General features: G+C 40.3%; 1 protein-coding gene across 3 annotated transcripts in view; it reads left to right on the forward strand.

Moving 5' to 3' along the window:
- GPBP1 (GC-rich promoter binding protein 1) overlaps positions 1–18,507 on the forward strand; it is a 56,800-nt gene that overhangs the window by 16,390 nt on the left and 21,903 nt on the right. For all 3 annotated transcript variants that reach the window (XM_055134061.1, XM_055134060.1, XM_004608447.3), the window contains exon 3: positions 11,081–11,199. In XM_055134061.1, the coding sequence (XP_054990036.1) occupies positions 11,137–11,199 (63 nt within the window). In that variant the 5' untranslated portion in view covers positions 11,081–11,136. The remainder of the gene's footprint in view (positions 1–11,080; positions 11,200–18,507) is intronic.

The raw sequence follows: 18,507 nt of genomic DNA on the forward strand, positions 1-18,507 counted from the left end.
GCCAGAAGTGGTCTCTGAGCACTACTAAGTGTGGCCTCCCCAATCCCCACCCAAAATTGGTTTGACTTTCTTTTTCAGCGAAGGAACATAGGTATTTTTGGAAACTAATTTAGAAAGATGTGAGGGAGAGTAGAAAAAGTATATGTTGGAGAGAGAATTCAGGCTTTTTCAGAGCAAAGAAACAGACAAGTGAGATATATGTCAAGAGAACATGGGCTTAAAGAACAAACCATCATATCATTATGGTCTGGAGAGATAATACATTAGGTAAGGTGCTGCCTTGTATCTGGTTGACCTGATTTCAATCCCTGGCACTCTATATTAAGTTGTTACCCGGAGCCCTGCCAGGAGTGATCCCTGACCTGAGCAAGCACCATTGGGTGTGGCCCCAACACCACAAAAAAGAAAAAAATTCAACTGCCATTGATAAGTATTATGACCTTGAGAACTTTAAAATGTGTTTTATATATACATAAAAGCTTGTTCACTGTCACCGTCACCGGGTTGCTTATCAGTTTGCTCGAGCGGGCATCAAGACTCGTTACTGTTTTTGGCATATTGAATATGCCACAGGTAGCTTGCCAGGCTCTGCCGTGCAGGCAAGATACTCTTGGTAGCTTGCCTGGCTCTCCGAGAGGGGCGGGGGAATCGAACCCGGTCGGCCACATGTAAGGCAAACGCCCTACCCACTGTGCTGTCGCTCCAGTCCAAAAGCTTGTTTGGTATTGAAAAAAACTTGAGGTATGTAAAGAGGACTAAGCTAATTGTTGTAAAATCCTAAACAAGCTAATAGCATATAATGTGTATAGATGTACACTTTTCAAAGCTTTAGGAATAATGCTAGTGAATATTGTAAATATTGAGTACATTTTCATAAGTGGGATTGCTGAGTAATTTTGAATGCTATGCCAAATTGCTCTCTAGAGTTAGCATCAATTCACATTTGTGGTGCTAATGGGTATGAGACATTTTTATTTGCTGTTTTTCTTTTTTCCTTTTGAATTTATAACCTTCCCCTGTTTTTCTGATTTATTTTTTTCTGTTAAAGGAATAGTTTATATTTGAAGGAAAGTTAGCCCTTAATATGTTTTCTTTTGACCTTGGTTGTGGTGAAGTTTGGTCTAGCTGCCTTTTGTATATATTGTTTACTTAAATGTAGCACTGTCCTGTTCATGGATTTGCTCAAGTGGGCACCAGTAACGTCTCCATTGTGAGACTCATTACTGTTTTTATCATATTGAATATGCCTTAGGTAGCTTGCCAGGTTCTGTCTTGCTGGTGGGTGGGATACTCTCAGTAACTTGCTGAGGGCTCTCCTGGGGCTCAGGACATGGAAGACACAGGGGAGTACACCTGCAAAGCAAATGCCCTACCTGCTGTGTTATTATTGCTCCAGCCCACTTAAATGTAAACATATTTAAAATAAAGGCCCAAAGTGATGTTTAAGGGTCTAGGGGAAATTGATTGCTCAGAAATACTATTAGATCCACCGGTTACACATTTGCAGTGTTTGGAAGATCATGCTTTGTACTCAGGCCTGTGAACATGCAAGGCACAGTCCCTTTGAAGTTTAAGGCATGTGCTACCTACCTGTTCTCCACTGGGCTTTCTTTGTGGGTGGGACACACCCAGTGATGTTTGGAGGTAGTTCCAGGGTGTGACCATCTGATGTTGGTGATGTTGGGTTTCTCTAATGCAAAGCTGCTGCTGTTCCTGCTCTTCCTGCTCTTCCTGCTTCTCCTACTCCTTGCTCTGACCCCTGCAAAGCATGTCCTGCATCCTACCTCTTGACTCTGTAATTTCTGTTTCTTATTTTTGTTCTAGTGGCTTTTCTGTTTTAAATTTCCCCCAGTGGAATGATTTTGGAATTTATTTGTAGGGTTTGTTTTGCCTATTTAATAACTGGTTTTGTTAATTGGTTCTTCCAGTTTATATTTTCACCTCTCCTTCCCTCATCAATGTGATTGACTAGGGGTTTCTCTTTTTTTTTTTTTTTTTTTTGCGTTTTGGGTCACATCCTGTCATGCACTGGGGTTACTCCTGGCTCATGCACTCAGGAATCACTCCTGGAGGTGCTCGGGGGACCATATTGTATGCTGGGACTTGAACCCAGGTCAGCCGTGTGCAGGGTAAGTGCCTTCCCCGCTGTGCTCCAGCCCTGGGTTTCTCATATTTGAGGTGCCTCTCATACTTTGCTCTGGTGCTAATTGAGGCTTAAACTCATTTAATTCTGGTGCTCACAAACATTCTTGTAGTGCTTGTGGGGGGTCTTATTGAAATCCCTTAGTTTTCAGTGTTTTCACACATCTCATCTGACTGTGGTGGGAACTGTTGTCTGCTACACTAGGATCTTAGTAGGACTGCCATGATCTCACTGAGCACTTGGAGGTCACATTGGAGATTGCTTTCTTAGATTGTTTGCAAGACAGCTGTTTTGCCACTGATTTCACCAACTAGCCCTTTCTTACTGTGTTTTGTTTTTCACCTTTTTATTTTTAGAACTCTAGGGACCTAACACAAGTCTCTTGCATGTAAGAGGGCTGTTTTGCTACTGAACCAAATTGCTGGCTTTACTTGTTTTTATTTATTTATTTATTTTAAAATTTTTTTTTACTTGTTTTTAGATCATTTGAGGAAAAGATTTTATTTTTTTACTTATAGCTGGCCCACACTCAAAACCTGTGGCTAACTTAGTGCTTGCTCAGAATTTGCTCTTGGTGGTAGTGCTCTGGGACCGTACAGTGCTGGAAATTGAACTCAGCCTCTGGCATGTAGGGCATGCACTCTATCTAGCTCTTTGAGCTATTTTAATTTAGTTGAATTGAGGGTTAAGTGGTTAAGTAGTATTTGAATGCTTCTTTTGGAGATCATTAAAAATGTGTTGTATGTGTCTGTATTTCGTAAAATGGTTGTTTGGAAAGAAGATATGCTAGGTGTTGGTGGCTTAGCACTCATGGGTTTTTGTTTGGTGCTCTGCCTGGTGGTGCTCTGGTTACTCCTAGCTCTGCATTTAGGAGTTCCTCCTGGCTGAAGGGAACATATGTGTTGTCAGGGATCAAACCTGGGGGTGGAGGTGGTTTAGCATTTGATATATAAAATCTTAATATCTAAGTGAGTATCTCTTTTTCCCTTTTGGCAGTGCTGGAATTTTAACCCAGGGCCTCACAATATCTACTACGAGTGTCTTAACTTACTGATCTAGGGAGTTACATTCCTGTCTGGTCTCCATTTCTTTATTGGTGGTGGGGGCGGTTGTGGGGAGGGTGACATGGATGGGAGGGTGGTTGTCTTGGGCCATATCGCATGGTGCTTATGGGCTATGTCTAACTCTGCTCAGAGGGCCATGTGATGCTGGAGATTGAACCATGGTTGCAGCATGCAAGGCAAGCACCTTAATCATCTGTACTATCTCTTCAGCCCCTGTGTTCTATTTCTTACTGATTTTTAAAATTCATTTAATTTATATTATGCTGAGAAAGATGTTAGATTGAATTACGTTTGGTTTTTTTTTTGGCTATTTGAACATGTATCACTGTTACATGGTGCAAAAAATAATGGCAGTTACTATCACAGTTAATTGCATTCTATCTTAAAGTGTCTGTGGTGTCTATGAATGCTATTAGCAGTTCATGTTATGTTCTTCTGCACTGTCACTTGCTATTCATCCAATTCAGTGTGTTCCAGATGTTACTTTTTTTTTTTTTTTAATTTAAATCTATTGAGTCTTTCATTTACTTTTTGGATTTTGGGCTACACCTGACTATCTCCCTCTATCACGGGTCTTATATATCTTCTTCTTTTTTTCTGGTAAACATCCTTTTCCCTTACCATGAACATTTATAATAGTTGTATTGGGCCTATGATTCAGTGGTAGAACCTTTGCCTTGCCTTTGTGGACCTGAGTTCAATTCCTTCTAGTACTGAAATAAAAATTGTAATAGGTATACTTGTCTACTAATGCGATTGTATCTGTCATTTGTTATTGGTAGCATTGTCTTACCCTTTTCATCACTGTCATCCTGTTGTTCATTGATTTGCTCGAGCGGGCACCAGTAACGTCTCCATTGTGAGATTTGTTGTTACTGTTTTTGGCATATCGAATACACCATGGTAGCTTGCCAGGCCCTGCCGTGCGGGTGAGATACTCTCGGTAGCTTGCTGGGCTCTTCAAGAGGGATGGAGGAATCGAACCTGGGTCGGCTGCATGCAAGGCAAACACCTTATCTGCTGTGCTGTCGCTCCAGCCCACCTTTTTCATAACTGGTAGTATTATCTTGAACATGCTCAGCTGTGCTGGAATAGAGGGTGCTGGGATAGAGGGTGATAGTGTTGGTTGGATTGGCAGTTGTGTGGGAGATGGAATCTATTTCCACACATGCAAGACATGTGTTCTCACCACTTGAGCTACATTCCTGCCTGAAAATGAAGAATTTAATCTTATTAGTGTTAGATTTCATTATTGGGCTGAGTAATTGCTCAGTATTAGTATTGTGTGTTTAGTTTTCCAGTTTTCTGTGGATATTCAACTGGTATCCTGCACTTGAGTCCATTTCCTGACAATTCTTGGAATGGATCCTGTGTAGGACTCATTTCCTTGTGATTCTTCTCCTTAGCCCACGTCAGATACCAATCTCTCAAGTAGGGTTTTAGGTTATCCTCACTTGTGTTCCAGTAGTTTGCACACTGGAGATTTTTTCCCAGCACAAGAAAAGAACTTACTACTCCCGCATTATTTATTATAGAGGGACATATGAATAGCTGAATGAAAAAGCCACATAGGTTAATGTCTGGAAGGTTCTCAATGTAGTAATTTCTGTTGCTGTGGAATTGGGCTGTTTATGGTAATGCAGGGCATCTAGTTGTGGCACAGTGCTGACGGATCACTCCCAGTGGATCATACTGGAGATTGAATCCAGGCTTCTCATATGCAGAGTATGTGCTCTGCCTTTTGAGCTTTCTATTCAGGGCCCCTTGAAGCTCTCTGCACCCCCTCACTGACATACATTTTTGGGGAGCAGGGGATTTGGGGCTACTTCCAGGGGTGCTTAAAGATCACTCTTGGCAGTACTTGGGGCCTAGAAGGAGCCAGGAATCAAACTGGGTTTAGCTGCATACAAGGCATTTGCTTTAACTATTTTGTTAAAGCTCTCCAGCCCCATACATGGATATGAACGATTATTTCATTCGACATTAATGATCAGTCCGAAATTAACAGACAAAACTTTTTGGAAATTTGGCTTTAGTGTTCTGTTAAATCTTTTTATTTTTTTTCCCTATGGCTTCTGGCTCTGCATTCAGGGATCCATTCTGATAGGGCTTAGGAGACCATATGGGATGCCCGGAATAGGACCTGGGTCAACCCTACCCCCTGTACCATCTTTTCAGTCCCTAAAAACATTTTTATATTTGATGATTTGATGATGATTGATAAACGTAAGTGCTGAATTCTAAGTTTTCAGCTTGGCATTCACATGAAGTGTATATATCACATTCATAATATTACTAGGTTCATCAAGCCTTCCCAAATCTTTGTGTTCCAACCCATTTTTGTTTATCAGCTTTGAAATTTACTCATCTCTGAAATTAGCTCTATACATTCTCCTATAGTTTATTTTTGCACAGCATCATTCTTTTTCCCCTATAATATATATTGCTTGTATTTCCTTATTATTGTTCCCTCTTTTTGAGTGTGTATATTGAGGGTGTTTGGGCTACACCTGATGTGCTCAGAGATCACTCCTGGTAGTGCTATGCGGACTGTAGTGCCAGGGATAGAACTAGGATTGGCCAAATCAAAATCGAGCACTTTGTCCCCTGTATTATTTACCCAGCCACTATTTTTGCTTTCTTGCCTGCAAAAATCTTTAGAGTTGTACTTATTAGAATTATTTTTTTAAAAAAAACTTTTGTGCACTGCTCAGAAGTACTCAGTGCTTGGGGGGAGGGGTCACTCCCATTGGTGCTCAGGGGAGGGAGGGGTCACTCCCATTGGTGCTCAGGGGAGGGAGGGGTATGTGTTGTCAGGGATTAAACCCAGTACTCCTATTTGCAAAGAGTGCACTCTAACTTGTTGAGTTATTATTATTATTTTTTTTCTTTTTGGGTCACACCCGGCGATGCACTCCTGGCTCTGCACTCAGAAATTACCCCTGGTGGTGATCAGGGGACCATATGGGATGCTGGGAATCGAACCTGGGTCGGCTGAGTGCAAGGCAAACGCCCTACCTGCTGTGCTATTGCTCCAGCCCCTATTGAGTTAATTTTTGGTCAGGCATGTTTTCTAGCCCTTTGAGCTATCTCTGTGTATTCCCTCCCCATTTTTATCCTAATGTATACACCAGAAGTTTTTGGATAATTTTATTTCCCTCGTAGATATATGCATCATTTTAATTTCTCCAATTAAGTTTTTTGTTCTTTGGCCACACCCAGCGATGCACATGGGTTACTCCTGATTCTGTAGTCAGTAATTACTCCTAGTAGTGCTTGAGGGGCCATATGGGATATTAGGAATCAAACCCAGGTTAGCCATGTGCAAGCAAGAGCAAACGCCTTATCCACTGCACTATCTTTTAGGCCCCATTAGCAATATTTTTATTTAAACTCCCATTCCTTCCTCTTCCGTTTTATTTTTGAGATGACCAGGGTTCCACACATGCTTGGTTGTAGTGATGGCACTTCTAGTTGTGGTCCTGGCCAGGATTCTTACACTTTTAGTTAAGAAACTTGCAAAAACACTTAGCTGCGTCAAACAGCAGAGCAGCAGGGACTACCATGCTGTAGTACTGAGAGTTAAGCTCTCAGTTTCATATTTCTAAGAAGGCATTTTTTTGCAGCTGCACTATCCCTGGGCCCCACTCAGTTATTATTGATTCTGTTTAAAACAGATTTTACATCATGGAGACATTATTTACTATAGCTGCGCATGTTTGTTATTTACTCTGGCCAGAAGTAAGGTCTGAGCACAGAGCCAGATGTGGTGCTACCCCCTTCCCCAAAAATAAATCTATAGGGAAAAATAAATGCCCCTTATCAGATTATTTTATTCCCAAATAAGTTTTTGGTTTTGTTCAGAATTTACTTCTGGCTCTGTTTTTTGTGATCACTTATTTCTGGGGATCATGCTGTGCCAGGAATTAAACCCGGGTCAGCCCAAGCATCTTTAACCTTATAAAATTTTTCCAGCTGTCTTTTATTTTTTATTTAAAAAATTAAAAAACTGAGTGCTGGAGGTGTGGCTCAAAATGATAGAACATACGCTTTCACGTGTGAGACTTCCAGTTTGATTCCTGGCAGCACCCTGCTCCCATAGCCACTAACAACTGAAAAAGTATAGATGGGTTTTTTTGTAAAATGGCTGACATGTACATTTATAAAATAAAGTTGAAATTTAAGGTGTCTGTCACTGTCATCCCGCTGCTCATCGATTTGCTCGAGCAGGCCCTCGTAACGTCTCCATTGTGAGACTTCTTATGTTTTTGGCATATCAAATATGCCACAGGTAGCTTGCCAGGCTCTGCCATGCAGGTGAGATACTCTTGGTAGCTTGCTGGGCTCTCCGAGAGTGGCAGAGAAATTGAACCTGGTCCGCTGCGTACAAGGTGAATGCCCTACCTGCTACACCATCGGTCCAGCCCAATTTCAGTTTTTTTTTTCTCTTTTGCTTACCGTTGCTTTCTTTTGGGGATGATTTTATGAGAACGGTAGTAGTGAAAACATGGTTTTGAAGCATATGGGTCTGAGCTAAGGTTGTCTAGATTCTGTCTACTGGTTGTGTATATGATGGATAACTTTGTTTTGCCCCTTTTCAGAGATTTCTGATTTATAAAGCTGATTCCAGCACACTTCAAATTTTTTAAAATTTTTGCTTATTTGGGGTAGTGGCATTTGGATACAACAGGCAAGCACTTGGAGTTTTTTTGCAGTTCTGTGCTAGGGGTTACTCTCCGTTGAGTTTCAGGGACTGTGTGGTGCAAAGAATGTGCTCCTCCCATTGAGCTATCTATGAACTTAATTTATTTTTGGGGGGCTTTGGGGTCACACAGGAGTTACTCCTGGTTCTACGCTCATGAATTCCTTCTGGTGGTGCTTGGGGGAACCATATGGGATGCCAGGGATTGAACTCCAGTCTGGTGTGTGCAAGACAAATGCCCTAACTACTGTACTATTGCTCTGGCCCTTTATTTTATTTTTAAAAATAGTTTTGGGGCTACAACCTGGTGGTGCTCAGAGTTTACTTATGGCTATTGCTCATGGCTATTGCTTATGGCTATTGCCTGTTAGTGCTGGGGTGTATCGTGGTGGTGTGGGGGGCAGACTGGCATTATGGCAAACCATGTACAATGCTGGGGAATGGAACCAGCCTGCATCAAGGCAAGCACCTTAATCCCTGTATTCTCTCTCTACCCATTTCTTCCCCTCTTTAAAAACCTGTATCTTTCCATACTGCATTTTTCACGTTGCAATAAGTACACTTTATTATTTCAGTTTACAAAACTGGGGTAAATGTTCCTGATAAATAATTTGCTTATAACTCTTCTGATAAAGGAATTTGTGACTAGATCCTTTTTTACAATTATTGTAAGTAAGTCTTCAGTATTATCTTTGGGTCCTTAGAAAAGAAATTTTATCTGTTTTTTGTTGCTAGGTATTCAGCCAGGCCTGTTTTTGGAAAGTGACCTGAAAATAAAATTGCTTTAACCAGAGGAACTTTGCTGTGTTTTTAAACTCAGCTTTACTGATGTTAGATGCCAAACTTTCCTCTGGGCCCTTCCTTCCTTCTTTGTTAAATAGATTGGGGTGGGATGGGGGCAGGGTGTGTATCAAGAAACTATGGTTTGAATTAGGTTTTATCCCAGTTCATGTATATTAACTATAAAATTTTAGGATCCCATTGAATAAGTTTCAGTTTTGTGAGGAAGACAATAAATATAGATATTTATTGAGAATAAAATTAAAGTCCAGTTCATTATTTTTGAAGTTCTTCAGTTACACTTTTTTTCTTATAACTTTACTAATACTCAGTTTAATTTTCATGTGCATAAAGCAGAAGTTTTGAACAACTTCAGATCTTTATTTGGAGCTACTCCCAGTAGACCTTTGAGGTCAGACACTCAGCAGTGCTCAGAGACTATATCTGGTGCCAGGGATTGAACCTAGGTTGTGTCTCTCTGACTTGAATCTGGTAGATTCCTAAAAAGCTCTTAGAATCTCTGGGGTGTTACTAGAGCTGTGACCTCTCACTGTCTCACTTTCATCTATTTTATATTACTGAAATATTTCTCTTCCACTCTATACATGTCATGTATAAAATAAAATATAATCATTTGTGTGTTTTATTGTTGCTGGTTTGCTAGGGCAGCCATAATAAAATACTGCAAGTAGGTGGCTTAGTTCTCTGAATTCTGGAAGTTGGAAGCCTAGGATGCTTTCAGGTTCCCTATAATACCTCTCTGACTTGCTTGTAGTTAAGCTCTTGCTATTCAACCTGTTTATCTTGTATTCTTCCCAGCACTGTTAAAATAGGATCCACCTTAAGAAACTAATTTGTCAATCACCTCTTTTGCATTTGAAGAACTTATCCCCAAATGTGATTGTATTCTGAGGGTTAGGGAAGGTTATTATAACTTCTGTAATATAATTGCTAGGTCTGGGAATTACAATGGATGTAATCAGATCACACAGTGAAAAGAAATGGAATAGATTTGAGCTTTTGAAACTTTTATTTACCCTTTAACTTGTGAGTACAAGTTCTATTTCTTTCTAAGCTAGCCTTTTCCCCCCTCTTCCTTAGGCTCTGTAAATTTAGACTGACAAAGGCAAATTAACAAGAGAAATAAGACAAGTTAACAAGAGAAATAAGTTTATCTGCATATGCTATCCACTCCTCTAATGGAAAAGGGAAGTGTCAATGGAAGGAGCAAATGATGTTTTACAAATGATGACAAAAGCTTTTTGTTTTAGTGGAAATTTTTTGGTGAGGTTCTGCTTTTAAGGCAGATAAAACAGGTCAGGAACTCTTGTTTTTGATTTAAAGTTATTAAGTGATAAGTAGTCTGTTTTCCTGTGACCCAGCAAAGGGGGGTGGCATAATCGGATTTGCTTCACACATTTGTATAAATACCCTAACATTAATTACTATTCTTAACTTCCCCCTCAACACCCCCCAGCTATTCATATTTTATTCTTTAGAGCATATTTAAATTATATAAAACATTACAGAAAGGGGGCTGGAGCATAGCACAGCGTGTATGACGTTTGACCCGGGTTTGACCCGGGTTCGATTCCCAGCATCCCATATGGTCCCCCAGCACCGCCAGGAATAATTCCTGAGTGCAGAGCCAGGAGTAACCCCTGTGCACTGTTGGGTGTGACCCAAAAAAAAAAAAAGCCATTACAGAAAAAAGTAGGTTATATTTTTGATGTGCATCACCAACATCCTACCACTTTTTGCAAAGTAGTTTGTAGTGTTTCACAGTAAATAATCCTTTATATGATCCTATAAAACTTCACTTTACACTTTCATTTTAGAAGACTTCAAGATCTAATGCAAGATATTAGTAAAATTAGAGCTCACAGTTCCGGAGTTTTTATGGAGTTTATTTTGATTAGACGTATTTGTTCTGCAAAGTGCTATCACTGCAACCATAGAAGTAGCCACTGGAAAAAAAGGAAAATTTAAAAGAAAGTTATTTCAGGGTGGGAGAGAAGAAAGTACAGTGGGTAAGGCTCTTGACTTGCCAATAGCCATTTTGGGCTTGACCCTCAGTACTTCATATATTCCCTTGAGCCCCCCAGAAGTGATCCTTGAGCTCAGAGCCAGGAGTAATACCTGAGCATATCTGCTTGTGGGCCCCAAACAAAAGTCATTTCACTGTCTGGTTGGGACAAACTGCCAACTAGAAACCTAGAAATCAAGAATTTTCAGTTTGAAACAGTTGATAGTTTTATTTTTGCCTTTTCTAGGAGAAACTTATGATATGCAGAATATTACAATAAGATTGTTGTAATTTAAAGGAGATAAAGCTGTAAAAGATTTCTCAGGAGCTGCAGGTCTAATTCCTTTAATATTTTTATATGACAGGGACTTGCCATGAGGTGTTGAAGCCTGTTTCATTGAGTCGGAGAGACTGGACCTAAATGGCGCAGCATGACTTTGCACCAGCCTGGCTTAATTTTCCTACTCCACCATCGTCAACAAAGGTACTCTGTCCTTCATCTTTCTTTGTCTTTTTAGCCAGACTTTCCTGTTCATTTTCTCCACAAATGTAATTACAATGCAAAGGTTTAATAATTTTGTAGGATAGTTTTTTTATATTACATTGAAATTATTTCATACCTGGTCACTTTTTAGCCTTTCATTATTTAACATGCTAAATCATTTATTTACTTCAGATTTGAAGTAAAACCCAAAGCGTTAAAATTCTAAACAGATGAGTTGAATATTACTTTTGACCTTTTTTTCCTACACTTTCTTATAGATTGTTTTACTTACTATAATATTTTTAATTGGAACTTGGGCTGGAGAGATAATATAGGGGATAAAGCACTTAACTTGTACTCTGCTTATCCTGATTCAGTTCAGACACCATGTAATGGTTCCCTGAGCACTGCTGGTGTGATACCCTCCCTCTGTTCCACCCCCCAAGAGAGAGTTTATCTTTTTCTTTTAAATTTCTCTACAGTTAAAAAGCTAGTAATTTTCTAACAGAACCTTGAAATGTCACTTTACTAAAGCTTGAGGATGATAAGAATTTTGCAGCACTGGGACCAGAAAATATAGTTAACAGGCAGGTCCATGACACCACTCCTGGTGGTACTTTGAGGAGGTGGGGAGGCACACTTAGTTGTGCTAGGGGTTATTCCTGACTCTGTGCTTAGGGGGTCTTTTTTTTTTTTTTTTTTTTTTTCTTTATGGGTCACACCTGGCAATACACAGGGGTTACTCCTGGTTCTGCACTCAGGAATCACCCCTGGCAATGCTCAGAGGACCATATGGGATACTGGGAATCTGAACCTGGGTCAGCTGTGTGCAAGGCAAATGCCCTACCCACTGTACTTTTGTTCCAGCCCCTTAGGGGTCATTCTTTAAAACATAGGGGTATCATATGGGGTGCTGGGGATTGATCCCATGTCAGCTATTTGCAAGGCCAAGTGCCTTACTCACTGTACTGTCTTTCTGGTCCCAGGATTCACACTTTTGAGGTACTGGAGATAGAACTGGTGTTAATACAGAAGAAGTGCTTTACTCTTCTGTACTGCCTTCTGACTCTGAAATGTTCACTTAATTTTAAATTTAAGATAGTAGTTTTAATTACAACATATTGAAATAGTTGTTTATTTACAAGATACATTAAAAGGAGCTTTGGAATTGGTTTGAGTTATTTACAGGCTTAATTACTGTCTTCTCTGTTTTTGCAAGGGAGTCCTTGCCTGTTAATCAAGTTCACCCACCCATGTTAAAGCATAAACCTACACACTAGTGTTGCCGCTAGTGGGATATACAGCTGCTGACAATAGCCTTTTCTTTTTTCTTGTTGAAATTATCTTGGGGCACTTTCTGTTTGTTTTTGGCCCACACCTAGGTGTGCTTAGGGGCTATTCCTGGCTTTGTGTTCATATGAATGACTCTTGGTGGAGGTGGGGATGGGATGGGATGGGTACTATATTTTATGGTAGAATCAAATTGGGGTCTGTTTCATATAAAGGAAGCTCTGGACCTGCTGTACTCTATACAGCCACTGTTCTTTAACAGAAGGCAGATTTTTCAGGAGGGTACTGAGTAATATTACTCAGTTTTTGTTGTTGTTTTTCTTTAAAAGAGAATAAGGATACTAGAGTAGGCCGTATGCCACAGGGCTAGCCGTGCAGAGCCAGGAATAAGCGCTGAGTACTGCCTGGTATGTGGCGTCTCCGTCCCCCCCTCCCTCCCATTATTTGCTCGAGTGGACACCAGTAATGTCTTCGTTCGTTCCAGTCGCGTGCTAGTGTAGCCCGTGGCATGTTAGGGGCTCTTTCAGGGTCAGGGGAAAGGACCCTCATTGTTACTGTTTTTGGCATATCACGTATGCCTGGCTCTGTGGTGCGGGTGGCATATTCTCGGTAGCTTGCCGGGCTCTCCGAGAAGGGTGGAGGCTTTTGGAGTGACCTCTAATTGCCTTTACATGTGTTCCCAGTCTACCAAATATAAGCTTTTGGTCGACTGGCATGTTGTAACGATCTGTACACTGACAAACACCCACCTGCCTGCATCTCTGGGCAGCACCTGGGACATCTGTGGCCTCAGGTTGATCTCCTGTGGTTGATGGATGTGTTCCCTAATAATGCCATAATATTTTGAAAGAGCTGCATTGAAATGGAAGAGTTTAGTTTGTGAAGATAAATTTTTAATAATATCTGACCTTATTTTGTACAGATTTCAAGATTTATTTCCTTTTCCTTTGCTTTTCCAGTAGTAACCAATTTTTAGACTTTGGCAGGGGGTGGGGCACCTTAACTTGCTGTACTGTTGATTTTGCCTCCCATGTTAAAAATGATTTAACATCCCATTTTTAGATTTTTAGATGGTATTTGATGTTATAAACAGAAATAGTAGCTGATCTTGTTACTTGATAGCATGATTACTCTCACCCTCTTGAAATCAACCCCCTCTAGTTTTTTGTTCTATCTTTTTTCCAGTTATTCTTATTCTTGTAGTAAACTTTTTGATGGACCGTTCCTAGGGATGTTGGTGGGGCCAGAAAACCATGCTGTCTATCTCACTCATCCCAATGGGCTTATTTAAAGATAAAAGGCCTTGGGGCTGGAGTGGTAGCACAGCGCGTAGGGAGTATGCCTTGCACGTGGTCAACCTAGGTTTGATTTCCAACATCCCTATGGTCCCCCGAGCACCCCCCAGAGTGATTCCTGAGTGCATGAGCCAGGAGTAACCCCTGTGTATCATAGAATGTGACCCAAAAAGCAAATAAACCTCAAAATTAGAACAAAAGGCCTCTTGCAGAACTTGGGTATTTAGGAATTTCATACGGTCTCCTTTTTCTTTGTTTTCAGAAATAAGATTGTTTTCACTTTGAAACTTAAGAAATTATCAGCACCTGGAAGTTTATATGCAAAACATAACACAGCATCAAAATTTTTGGTGGTGGCATAGGGTTGCATCCAACAGTGCCCACTCCTGGAGGGGCTCAGGGACCATAATGTTGTCAGGGACAGGACCATCGTTAAAACTACGTGCAGGTCAAGGCCCTACCCACTGTATTCTCTTTTTTAAAATTATTACTATTTTTTTCCTCACTGTCTATCTCTCTGGCTCAAAATAATTCTTGTATTTATTAAAATGTTAGCCTGAGGTTAAGCTAGCAATTGTTGAGGCTGTGATGGTAGTATAGCGGAGTGGGATAGGGTGCTTGCCCTGCAATGTAGCTGACTGTTTTTTTTCCCTGGACCACATTTCGTCCCCAAGCCCTGCCAAGAGTGATCACTGAGCACAAAGCCAAGAATAAGAGTAAGACCTGAGAACTCCTAGGTGTGGTCCAAAAAATTATTAGCAATTGTTAATATCCCTAGTAAAATTCTTACTCCTTATAGATAGAACCCAACTCTTAATCTAAATGAATTGAGCATTAGGATTTCCTTTTTTATCTCCAGAAAATGAAACTGTTTCACTTTTTGTGGAATACTGGGTTGGGGGGCCACACACAGTGTTTTTTGGGGTGCTACTTCCAGCACAGTGCTCTTGGAGTTGCTAGAGACCATGTTTTGGAGACTGAACCAGGAACTCCATCAGGCAGTGCATGTTTTCAGCCCTTTAAACCACCTTTCTGGTCCTCAATTTGAACTCTTTCATAAAGACATATTTGGAATGATTTCCTTAGGCCTTAACCAAAGTCTTTGGCAATTAAAAGCAAAAGTCAACTGGTAACTTCTTGTCCCTCTGTTTCATTCTTTCATCTCAAAAGCACTTTTCGTAGATTCTCATTTATTATTAACCTTTTGTTTTTTGCTGGAACCTCTTAATACTGTCAAGAATAGGTGGAAGAGACATTATTACGAGGTTTTTTTGTTTGGTTTTTGTTTTGTTTTGTTTTTTCATTCCAGTTTAACAAAGTCTTTGATTTATTTGTTGTTTGGAAAAATGATACGAGGATCTGAGTTAAAGTTAAAAATATTTTCAGACTGAAATTAAGTAGTTTTCTGAGGTTGGTAGTATATGGTAAAACTCAAACCAACCAAGCCCCACCATCTCCCAGTATGTTGATTCTGCTTGACTTGCTTAGACATTGACAAGTTATCACTGGAGTTGTATTGTATGCTGTGTATGACTGTACTCCTTTTAATATTTTGTCAATATTCTTGCCACTTTGTCATAAGTTTTGTTTTCACTGTTTCTTGAACACGGAGTTATTTTTCTGTTACTAGTCTGTTTTTATCCTTTGTTCTTTCTTGTGGCGATGCTTTCATATTATTTTAGAACATGTGTATATGTACATGTGCATCTTTTTTGTCCATACATTTTTTTTTCTGTACAAATGCCTTTTTTAATTTAATTGTTTTTGTTTTGTTTTATTTTGATGCCACACCTGGCAGTGTTCAAGGGTTACTCCTGGCTATACATGCAGGGATCACTTCTTTCCAGCCTTATGAAAGCCTTTTAATTTATGTCTCCACTGTTTTTTTTTTAAATTTTATTTTTTTTTAATTCTCTTTGTGGTTGAGATTGGGTCTTTGTGAGCTTTAAAAAGTGTGCTTGATGATGTTTGAATTTTGTTTGTATGATATCTAGCAACCTTGATCGTAATGCCTTTTGAAATTTTTTGTGTGTGTTATAGAGGAACACCAACTTGCCAGTACTCAGAGGCTTACTTCTGTCTCTGCTTTCAGGGATACCTGTGACAGGACTGGGGGATCTTATTTGGTGCTAGGGATTGAACCTTGATTGGCTATGTGCAAGTCAGACACTCTAGCCACCGTACTATTGCTTAGGCCCTTTCTTGAATTTTTTGTTTCATATTTACCTTTGTTTAGTTTTGGTATTTTTATTAATCAGATTTTACTGTGCTGACTGTATGTCATTCTGAATTATTAGGAACTTTAGCCTACTACAAAATCACTGGGTATTCTGTTTTCTTATGGATGCTGACAGAAGACATGAATGAGACTCCTTCTGGGTTAGATTTTATTATAGAACTTGGTACTCACGGTACAGTTAGAAATCTAAGTATTATGTTGACACTTGTTCTTCATGGCCCCAAAACTTTTGGGTACATAACAGGGAGGGAGTCCTCATGAGTATTATCCCAGTGCTGAGAGCTCTGTTACATTTGTAGCCTGGATAGGAATAATTTAACGTGTCTTATGCAGTATTTAATAAAGACTCTTGAAACATCCTAAAGCAGTGGGGTGAGGCCAAAATTCTATCTGTACATGATTTTTTTTCAACCAGCATGTATGTAATGAATGAATGGCTATTAAAATGTGCTTAAGGGAATTTAAACTGATACCTGTAATTAAATAAAAAAGATGTGGCCAGAAAGAAACCTTTTATTTTCCTTAGAAATTCTGTAGCTTATTTTCTTTTTTCTCCCCCTCTCCTCATAGCATCATACCAACTGAAGGGCCACATCAGTCCAGATTGGGATTTGTTGCTAAATTTGTTTTGGATTACATTAGTTGGATTAGGAAACATGATTAGGGCTGGAGCTATAGCACAGCAGGTAGGGTAAGTTTGCCTTGCACGAGGCTGACCTGGGTTCAATTCCCAGCATCCTATATGGGTCCCCTCCCCCCCAGCACCACCAGGAGTAATTCGTGAATTCGTGAGCTAGGAGTAACCCCTGTGCATCACTGGGTGTGACCCAAAAAGCAAAAAAAAAAAAAAAAAGAAAGAAAGAAAGAAACATCAGTTTCACCATTAATTGCGACCTTAGTTGCTATGCATAACATAATCTAAGACTCACTCAGGTATTAACTTGAATGCAATACTTATCATGCTGAAATCAGAGTTTGCTGGGTTTTTTTTTTGTTTGTTTGTTTGTTTTGCTTTTTGGGTCACACCCTGTGATGCACAGGGGTTAACTAATGGCTCTGCACGCTGGAGTAACTCCTGGCTGTGCTTGGGGAGACCATGTGGGATGCTGGGAATCAACGCCGGTCGGCTGGGTTGCGTGCAAGGCAAACACCCTACCCGCTGTGCTGTCCTCCAGCCCCAAGGTTTTCTGGTTTGAATGCTTAATTTTGTTTGTTTTGTACCACACCCAGTAGTACTCAGGAATCACTCCCGGAGGGGCTTGGGGGCTAGCCAAAATGAGGTGCTGGGGATCAAATGTGAGTTGGCCATGTGCAAGGCAAATGCCCTACCCACTGTACTATCTCTCCAGCCCTCTGCTATGAGTGTTTTTCATTTACTACGTGTATATACCTGGGAGCTGCCATTGACATGTGGCACTTTAGAACATTTCAAGGACTGCCCATGCCCGCATAAATTACATAGTTTTTTTTTTTTTTTTTGCTTTTTGGGTCACACCTGGGTTACCAGGGGTTACTCCTGGCTCTGCACTCAGGAATCACCCCTGGCGGCGCTCAGGGGACCATATGGGATGCTGGGATTTGAACCTGGGTCGGCCGCATGCAAGGCAAACGCCCTACCCGCTGTGCTATCACTCCAGCCCCTAAATTACATAGTTTTTAAAGTATATGAATGGGGTATGACATCTAGTGGTGGGTCAGTATTAGCTTTAGCTGTTATTTTGAATCAGACAGTGATTCTACTCTTAGCTTATAGAACAAGTATGAGCTACTTTCACTCTCTGCCCTTCTGGAATCATAGTAGATCCTCATCTGATTTTTGGTGTAAACACCCCCCTTCCCCCTACCGCCGCCATACAATTTCTATTCTTCATTCTTACAGTGCTGGTTTTATTTGAAAACTTAATAAAAAACTTACTTGGAATCAGTATCTGCCCTTTTCCCTCCAACCATTTTTGGGGCACTGAGTGGGATCAGGAATTATTATTATTATTTTTTTTGCTTTTTGGCTCACACCTGGCGATGCACAGGGGTTACTCCTGGCTCTGCACTCAGGAATTACCCCTGGCGGTGCTCAGGGGACCATATGGGATGCTGGGATTTGAACCCGGGTCGGCCCTTGCAAGGCAAATGCCCTACCTGCTGTGCTATCTCTCCAGCCCCAGGGATCAGGAATTTTTTACACAATTTTCAGATACTCATGACCCATATCTTGGTCCACATAGATTTGATAGTGGAGATTTAATGAGAAATGTGCTTAAGCAAATGGTAATTTTCTCTGTGATGTAGTGCCAGGTCAGTTCTTAAGTATTCAGGTGTCCAAATGCAGATAGTTTTTTTTTAATTTGGTTAATCCACTGATAATGAACCTTGATATTGGTCCATAAAAGAGAATCTTAAAAACTAAATTTATTTTCATTAAGAATTGTGATTTATAAAGTTTTTTCCCAGTTGAGTTTTAGACATACAGTGTTCAGCAACTATCCC

Source organism: Sorex araneus, chromosome 1 (assembly GCF_027595985.1).
Source record: "Sorex araneus isolate mSorAra2 chromosome 1, mSorAra2.pri, whole genome shotgun sequence".
In the NCBI taxonomy this organism is placed as follows: Eukaryota; Metazoa; Chordata; class Mammalia; order Eulipotyphla; family Soricidae; genus Sorex; species Sorex araneus.